Here is a 9,730-nt window from a genome sequence, read left to right on the forward strand (position 1 = left end):
AAAACACAAAATGGATATCTGGCATGGACATATGTGGTTTGTCATTAATTAATAATCATCCATAACTTAAAGTAGTGCATTTTTTACCATGTTGCTTGTCTTTAAAATTTGCAAAACATACTAAAATTTCTTCCAAGCAATATTTTTATCAGTTTACACATGAAAATTACCTTCCATATCTTCTAGAACTTTGAAAATGTTCTTCAATATTAAGATCTTCCCAAATGTAGCCTAAAATATAGTACCAGAGAATGTATGTTACTCTATTAGAAATTAGGCAAAATTTAAGTTACTAAAACTTCTGTGAATTTTAGAACCATGCCTGATTTATTCACCACATTTTTACTATTCTCAGCTGATATTACAAGAACAAGTAACAATAACAAAGAAATACTTGTCCCTACATTTTAAAAAGTGAAAGGAAATTCATTCTTACCTATAGCAGCAAGATTCCTATAGGTCTCCAGCATCACATCTTTGTAGAGACTCTTCTGAGAAGGATCCAGCAAAGCCCACTCTTCCTGAGTGAAGTTGACATGCACATCATCATAGGTCACTATACCCTAAAATATCCCATACATATGTACATAAGAAAACATATTACTGAGAACATTGTAAATGTATACTTCATTGAGAATATAGTCTTAATTTTGGGGATTACTCCTCTTAATTCCTGAGACAAATGCTCTAATGAAATCAAGTCATTTTAGAAGAAAACTTAATAATAATTAGGGTTTACCTCTGTCATTTCTGCACCCCTTGAATAGAATAAAGTCTTGCAAGAGAAATGGGAACTAACAGACATAAAGACAAACAAGAAAATAGTTCAACAGTACTGAGCACATATCTAACCAATTGTGATGATAATTACTAATAAGGAAGTGATGAGAAAGCTGGTGCATTCACTCCGGCCTTTAATCCCAGTCATCAGTGGCAGACCCATGGCATGGCAACCTGGTCTGTGCCTTAAGTTCCAGGACATCAACAGGTACATACTAACATGCTAATTCCCCTGCAATAATCAATCAATAAAAGAAACAAAAAGAAAAATAGAAAAAACCCAGAGGTCTATTCTGAAGTACCTACAGAGAATTGTACATTCACTACAGGTCTGTAGTCATCTTCCAAAAACCTTAAGTAACCCAGTTTTAACAGTAAAATTAATAAGTTCTTAATAAAAGTGAATGTATGTTTAAAAAGTTACAAATGGAGAGAAGAAAATATTAGCTATATAAATCTTGATCATGAATGAACAACATAGGGCAGAGATGTGGCTCACCAGAGGTATTCCCTGTCTTGCAAATAATTGGGGGAAGTTCCCAATATTTGCATGGAGGCACACAAATATCCATTAGACCAAGTTCAGGAGTTATAAAGATATCTTCTGCCTGCTGTGAGCATCAGGCACAAAGGATGAACTTACGCATGCGTACAGGGAAAATACATTCATTCAAAAAATTCGGAACAAAACCCACAGGTAGAAATGATGACACACACCTGTAATCCAATGAACATCCACATAGTACTAATGACATGAATGCCTGACATCCTGTGAAATATAATATACTGTCTGCGAGTTTCACAGTTCAAGTGTACCTGAAGTTCAGCACATGCGCATATGCTTGCTCATACAAAATCTACATTCCAACCCAAACAGCTAACATAAAAACAAAACAAACTAGGCATTTTGCCCCACATCTAATTCCAGCACTCTGGAGAGAGAGGCAGACGGATCATTATCATCTGCCTGTTCAGCAAACCTACTTTCAGGACAATCAAGGCCACACAGAAATACTTTTGTCTTCAAAATCAGAATCATAAACACAACTCAAAACATAAAAATGTCAGGCTAGGGAAAGGAATGTCTTAGCTCTGAATAACAGTCGCTTCTATTGCATCTTATGTGACCTAGGGACAGAGTCTGTAATGATGAGGACATGAGAGCAGAAGAAAGAAGCTGACTGCTAAGTTTCAACCACGACACAGTAGACTTAAAAAACAGGAAGTGGGTCGAGTGTGTTGAGTATATTGTGACTCTGGTCACTCTAGGTTCATGGTCTTCCTCTCATGAAGCTATATATCAGGCTGGAGGTATGGCTCAGTGGTGACGAGCACTGACTGCTCTTCCAGAGGTCCTGAGTTCAATTCCCAGCAACCACATGGTGGCTCACAATCATCTGTAATGAGATCTGCTGCCCTCTTCTGGTGAGTCTGAAGACAGCTACAGTGTACTTATATATAATAAATAAATCATATATATTTTTTTTCAATGTTTACAAAAGCCTCCGAACTGTTCAAACTTCCAAAGAATCCTTTGACATTCAAGGCCATCTTCTGATTGCCACATCTTGTAAAATCAGACAACAAATGATGTCTTTCAAATATTTACTGGCACGATAAAACCTTTTCCATTCCAACATGGAGGAAGATTATACATTGGACCAAGACAAGAAACCTAACAGGGCAAATACTAATTCCTGCAGCTCTGTCTCAGACACATGGGGCTTCAGGTTCAAAGTGCTCATCTGGCTCTGTCCCTGCAACTCCTCACGCACCTCTCAGTTCCAGGTCTTTCACTCCCTATGTGCATCCTCTTTGGGCGGCTGGGCTACTGCTTAAAGCATGAGAATGGTGCAACACTGGAGAAAATATTGACTGCTAAAAGTATCTCCTTCGCTTATGATAAAGAAAAGCATGTGCTTTGGGATCACTTAGAAATCATTTGTTTTCAGTGACTAATGACTGGATACAAGTCTGTACCAATGTGAGAAAATGCTAACTTTTAAAACCAAGTGCAAGTACATAGATTTAAAAAAAAAACAGATTATGCTTTGTACTATAGACCTAAACAACTTGTTTTAAGCTAACTGCTGTATAAGTCATAGCAGTTTTGAAATTATATCTATTACCATTTTACGTGCATGTTTGTGAATAAGAGAGAAAAAATGCCTTCCATGTGTGCACAAATGATACACAAGGGAATAGGGTGTCAGACCATTAGATCTGTAGAGCGGGTAGGTAAGAGCCTCCCAGTTTGGGTTGGCTGTTGGCATCTGACCTCAGGTCAACCCCAAACTGAACAGTTGCTGACTGACCATGCACATAGTACATTTTATCAAAAACAAGCAAACAGTCTTTCATAGATAAACAACAAAAACCTAAGTAAATATAGAAGCAAATAAATGAGCCCTGGGAACCTGACGCCTGAGTATTAAGCGTTAGTAAGAAACTAGGTAAGATGCCACCAGACCGTCCCCATGTTCTGCCGCCTGAAACCCAATACTAAAGGTTGCCCTTAGGACTGCAGCTTCCTCTCACATGTCCATGCTTCCTGTAGATACAAAAGAGCATTCCATCTTCTCTTCTCTTCTCGTGCCATCTCTGTGTCTGAGCCCTCGATTATAGGCAGAAACTCCCTGCTGAAACAGGCCATGACTGCCAGAAGACTAGACATTCTGTCCAAAGACCTATCCACTACGTTACCCCAGACCCAGTTCTCATAGCTGCTGAAGCACTGCAGCACAGGATCAGGGAAAGCTTCCTGTCCCAGTTACCACGGTGCCAATAAATGCCACAGACAATCCCCAAGTGCCCTTCTTTTCCTGCCCTATCTGTCTCTGTGTCCCAGCTCCTGCTCAGCAAGATGCACCTTCTCAACCATGTGCCATGCTTGCCAGAAGACCACTGAGGCTGTCCTTAGATCTAACACACGATCTGTCACCCTCGACACTACGTTTACAGCACTGGACAGGAACACAAAAGGCAGCTTCCCCTCTCTTCTGTTCAGTGTCCTGTGGATTACTAAGATCATCTTTCCCTTGAGTCTTCATCCCCCAACCTCCAAAACCAGCAAGCTTTCCGCCATGAGCACAGTCAAAAACAGAGCAGTAAATGAAGCAACACTCAGCCAATAAACTCTCTCAAAATCCAGAGAGCCAACAGAAACCGAGGATCGAAAATCCCACCAAAAGAAGACAAACCCAGAAACCAGAACCTAGACCTATAATGACACCAAACCTAGATGCCTACATAGCAGCTTAGGAACATAACCAATGACAGCCAGGAAAATATGTCACCAAGGGAGCAAAGCTATCCTCCCACGAATAATCCTGAATATCCCAACAAAAATGAAAATACAAGGGAAAGACCTTAAACGTATGGATGTGATAGAGGCCCTCAAGAGGAAATAGATAAATGCAGGAAAGGTCATCAAACAACAGACAATACCAAGAAATTCCATCAATATAGAAATAAAAACAGGCAAACAGTTGAAGAAAATGTAACTGTTTGTGATGGTAAAATGGAAATAGAAATATAAAGAAAGCATAAAATAGAGGTTCTGCCCACACCCATACCACGTGGTTGCTCATCTCCATTCATTCTCCTGGGCCTCTGGGCTTCTTTCCTATCTTTCTCCCATAACTGATCCTGATCCCCTTTTCCTCTCTCCTTCTCTCCCACCCTGGTCTCTCCCTCCCTCTGCCTCGCATGATTATTTTGTTCTCCTTTCTAAGTGGGATTGAAGCATCCTCACGTGGGCCTTCCTTCTTGTTAAACTACATACTTTCTGTGAGTTTTATCATGAATATCTGAAAAGTATGGCTAAGATCCATTTATCAGTGAGTATATAACATGCATGTCCTTTTGGGTCTGGGTTAACTATCTCAGGATGACATTTTCTAGTTCCATCCATTGGCCTACGAAATTCATGATGTGCTTGTTTTTAATAGTTGAAAGCTCCAGAGACCTGTGATATGACAGGCTTTCAGGACTCAAATGCACAACAGTGGGGATAGTTAACCTGAAAAGACCACTCCGTGCTAGGAGGGTAAGGTCGGGGTGGGTGGGTACAAAGGGTGTGTGTGAGTAGGGGAGCATCCTCTCAGATGAAAAGAGTAAGGGGAAAGGGGTGAAGAACTCTGGGAGGGAGGACCATTAAGGGTGTCAATATTTGGAATGTAAATGAAAAAATAATTTAATAAAAGAGGGGAAAAGTAGTTTTCCTAGAGAAGAAAATGATACATCTCAACAATGTATTCAAACATTATGATATGATACCCCTCTTAATTTGGTTTGTACTTCCAAATACAATACTCTTCAATTACATGAAATTACTCATCCCGGTGTAAAACTTTATGGGTGTAGGCAATGGGGGTGGGTAGACGTTTGAGTGGGGAAGCACCTTCAGAGTGGCTAAGGAGTGGGATGGGATGAAGAACTCTAGACAGGGGAACCAGGAAAAAACGCAACATTTAGAATGTAAATGAATAAAAAAATTAATAAGAAAAAGAATAATAAAAATTTTAAAAAAGCACAAACTGAGGGAATCCTGTAAGCCAAATTTTAGGACTGCAAAGAGGAACTACAGGGTCAAGGTTTACCCACAGAACACAGACGGAAGAGAGAATCTCAGACACGGAAGGTACATTAGAAGGAATGGACACAAGGACAAAGAAAACATTACATCTAAAAATTTATAACAGGGAAGTTGATTTCAAGGCTATATGTCATGTGAGAAAACTCACAATTCTTAATAGTATTTTGAGGAAATAGTATACACATTGACAGTGTGATTTCTGTATTTACAACAGAGATACAATAATCAAGAATGCATACAACATTTGTGAAAGAATGTGGGGAAGGAGAGAAAAGGCCAAAAATATATTCAAACATATAAAAATGTATTCAAGTTTTCATCAATACCTAAGGAAACTACACCAGGAAAAAGTTGAACTTGGCCAATGTTCCTTGTGATTGTATGTGTAAAGAAATTAAATAAACACAGACTTCATGATCCCGATAAAAATAACCCAAAGTCACCTCCAAACTGTTATACTTCTATTCCTCCAGTGACTGCAGATCTGTCTTTCCAACTTCCCATGTTCTAGAGTTCTCTCTGTACATGAAGGTGATCAGGAAGGTGGGCTATGACTCTGCAATCCCTCATGACCCCTTATGACTTCAGGCAAAAGTAGCCCCACTGAAGTGCAATCTGTCTTATCCACATACCCAACACCATGGACACCTGAGAAATTCTGCACCTTAGAGACTCCTTTTGAACTCTGGAATTAAATTTTGGTGCATCATGCCACTGTGAGTGGAGGTAGTAGAAAGGTAGAAGGATTCTAACCAAATATTACTGAAGGATAATCCCTATCACCTCCTTTCTACTGATTCCTAAACTATTTGTCCCCCAGCACTGAATGTGGAAGGGTCAGAAATTTGAGAAACCAGACCTTCAGACTTCTAATATGTCTTCCTACTACACATCAAAAACAATGCTTGTATGTACAGCCTGGATAATGACATTATACATTATAAGCACCACAGATTTCCACAGTCAGTGTACTAGAGTGTCCCGCTCTGATTGTAATCCAGACTCAGTAAGGGTCAGAGGCCGAGGACCTCTGCTGAGATCACCACACAGACCTAATTAAAAAGAAAGTGTCTATGAATCTTATAGCAAGGAGCAGTTAATGAGAAGTGAATGAAAAAAAAAGGATATGACCACTCCCAGGGATGATGGAGTAGAAAGATTATTTTATGTAAAAGAGAACAGAACAAGAGCTAGGAACATCTGGAAGATACAGAACAGATGTGAAGCTGAGCCATGAGGAGAGAGGGAGGAAGGGAGAAGCAAGATCCAGACAAAGAGATGAGGATGACAGATGAAAATGACCACGTAACCGTGATGGTTGGATTACAAACAGAATGGCGGCTGGGAGAAGGGGAGCCCTGCCTTGGGCTAGAGAGTGAGGTACGTCAGCCATGTGACATAATAGGTAGGGACTGAGGTCTGCTGAGAGAAGCTGATAGCCAGCTGTGTTTGATTTCCTAAATCCGCTCCTCAACCATTTGTTCCAAGGTTTCTGAGTTAACAGTAGGGAGAAAAAAGAAAGAAACGATTTAATTATACTTTCGAAAACTATTTAAAAAACTTGAAACACTTTATGGTCCAGTATTATTCAGATACTAAACATATGTACTAGGGCACACCCAGTGTTAATCCTGTCTTTTCTCTCACATTGGGTATTTTCTAACAGGGAAAATAACATTCCTTTTAGGAACACAGCACTCGTTTGTCTAGATCGTGTGTTGCTTGAACTACTGTAAATATAGAGATTTGGTTTCTAGAAATGAGTTCAGTCCTTCATCCAGATTCCTGATTGCCCTGTTCTGTGAAACCCCCCACCCCAAAGATGGCCAGTTTGGAATTTTACTGATTTCCTGAAATTGATTAGTTGACTACTCATTGCTGTTGCCAACTACTGTCAGAGCAAAAAAGCCCGCACCTTCCCTTTGCCCCCTCCATTCTGTGCTGTGATTATACCAGCTTCAAAGTTGGTCAGTGAGATGAATTTTTTTAAAGATTTATTCATTTTTATTATATGTAACACACTGTAGCTGTCTTCAGACACACCAGAAGAGGGCATCAGATCTCATTACAGATGGTTGTGAGCCACCATGTGGTTGCTGGGTTTCGAACTCAGGACCTCTGGGAGAACAGTCAGTGTTCTTAACCATTGAGCCATCTCTCCAGCCCAGTGAACTCGATTCTCACACAGGTCCCTCTTTATTTGTAATCCCCTGACCCCAATCCAAGGAGGTTGGAGGACACTTATTCACTAGTCTCTATCTCTTCTCACTCAAGTGTCAGAGTACAATCAACACCATGCCTTAATGTTGCTTGTCACCTTATAAAGCTACCTTGAGCACCTTGTTAAGGGCCTGTTCTTTGCTATCTCATGAGCAGCCCAGTGCCTGACTGTAAACCAGAGTTGTCTCATTTGTTCTGGTTTGGAGACAAATGTCTGGACAATCCTGGTAAACAAACACATGCATACTGTTCTCTAACAGGCCCTGGTAGCATACTTTATACCTGTGGCTTACTGTTGAGGCAGTCTTCCCTCAGCTACACCCTACTTGGTGTCACTATAAGAATTGGGGGCTAACTACCCAATTCTTGACTGACCCTGGCCTCCAACCTCATAGGTAGCAATGAATAGTCTAGTAAGAGCACCAGTGGAAGGGGAAGCCCTTGGTCCTGCCAAGACTGAACCCCTAGTGAACGTGACTGTTGGGGGGAGGGTGGTAATGGGGAGAGGATGGGAAGGAGAAGCCCATATAGAAGGGGAGGGGGAGGGGTTTAGGGGACGTTGGCCCGGAAACTGGGAAGGGCAATAACAATCAAAATGTAAATAAGAAATACTCAAGTTAATAAAGATTAAAAAAAAAGAAGAAGAAGAATTGGAGGCTAGAGAGATGGTTCCATGGTTAAGAGTACTGACTGCTCTTCCAAAGGCCATGAATTCAATTCCCAGCAACCATATGGTGGCTCACAACCAACTGTAATGGAATCCAACACCCTCTTCTAGCCTGTCTGAAGAGAGCAACAGTGTATTCATATATATAAAATAAATCTTTTTTAAAAGGAATTGGTAAATTCTCATCTACATCGCAGCTTAATATTGGGAGTGCTACCCAACATATGAGATGCCTCGTACAGCCTCCATAAAATTACTTCCAAATGCTACAGGCAGAACTTAGAGAAGATAATAGAGAAACTAGGGTTCTCAGATTTGACATCCTGTCAAGTATTTTTGTGCACGCAACCCCCCTACCCCAAATGCTTTGTGGAGATGCACCCCATAATAAATTTATTCAGAGGCCACCGCTGGGTCCAAGAAACCACAAAGTGGAACCACAAAGCACCTCACAGGTGGCCATATCTGTCTGGTCGCTGCTTACAGTCCAGCTGCTGGGAAGACACACACACCCCTTACTAAGCCGCTTGCTCCTCCCCTTTGTGGCGGATGACCCTTCCCTTACCATGTCTGGAGTTTCGAGCTTGTCTGAACTCCCTCACAGCACCCAGCAGAGGAACTCAGAACATAACACGCAGAAACGTTTGAGCCAGCTAAGGATCAGACAGGAACTTGCAGGCTTGGTGCCAGGAAGAGCCGCCTCCTCTTCTGACTGGCAGACCCGGTTGGAGGTTCTGATTGGCTAGTGAGTCTTGAGGGACATGACCACCACCCTTAGAACTCTAGCTTACTCTAGAGGAAGTACTTAGTGGTTCCAGCTGCGACCAGTTCTCCTCCAACAGATTTGCATTTCAGTAGTACTAATGTTGGAAAGCCAGGCGTAGTGGTAGACACCTGCAATCCCAGCCCTTGGAATGATACAGAAAGATCAGGAGTTCAAGGTTATCTTCACTACAGATTGAGGGCAGGCTAAGCTATGAGAAAGTGTCTTAAAATACATAATATAAAATATAATGCAGCCATAAAATTATGATCAATAAGTACCAAGAAGCATTTAATCAAGAAGCATATGAGTGGGAGCCACAAAACACTGGGAAGAGGCAATTTTGAATGAAAACATAGAGAGCGACTTGGGAGAATCCAGGCTGCGTGCTCGGAAGTCATGAGCACTGGACAAAATGAAGTGTGGCTAGAAGTATTGAGAAGCAGAAAAGCCTGGAGAAATGGACCTGAATCAGCAATCTCAAGTGTAAATGGCCTCAAGAATGACCAAGTAGCATTGGACACAACCACTGAGGTTTTCTAACAACTGGCCAGTAGCAACATCAGCATTGGGTGCCCCAGGAGACTGATTCAGTAGGGGTAGTTGGACAATGTCCTTGTCACTCTCTTCAGCTTTAGCAATAGCACCAGGTGTCTTGTGGCCACAACTAAAGGATTGGATCATTACTCTTCTGATGGGCACC

General features: G+C 41.2%; 1 protein-coding gene across 1 annotated transcript; it reads right to left on the reverse strand.

The window, feature by feature from the left end:
• Positions 1–166: 166 nt before the first annotated feature.
• On the reverse strand, positions 167–8,925 carry ZNF69l (zinc finger protein 69 like). The gene is made up of 3 exons (XM_039106633.2): positions 8,830–8,925; positions 437–563; positions 167–231 (listed from the first exon to the last, which is right to left on the reverse strand). Exons 1-3 carry the CDS (start codon positions 8,830–8,832, stop codon positions 167–169), a joined length of 195 nt encoding a protein of 64 aa, XP_038962561.1. The 5' UTR covers positions 8,833–8,925.
• Positions 8,926–9,730: the final 805 nt, after the last annotated feature.

This window comes from Rattus norvegicus, chromosome 3, assembly GCF_036323735.1.
Source record: "Rattus norvegicus strain BN/NHsdMcwi chromosome 3, GRCr8, whole genome shotgun sequence".
In the NCBI taxonomy this organism is placed as follows: domain Eukaryota; kingdom Metazoa; phylum Chordata; class Mammalia; order Rodentia; family Muridae; genus Rattus; species Rattus norvegicus.

What these genes read in the sequence shown, in the direction of transcription:
- ZNF69l (XM_039106633.2), bottom strand. An exon ending in TAGGAATCTTGCTGCTATAG is followed by an intron (nt 232 to 436) that starts GTAAGAATGAAT and finishes ACTATATTTTAG; the next exon opens with GCTACATTTGGGAAGATCTT.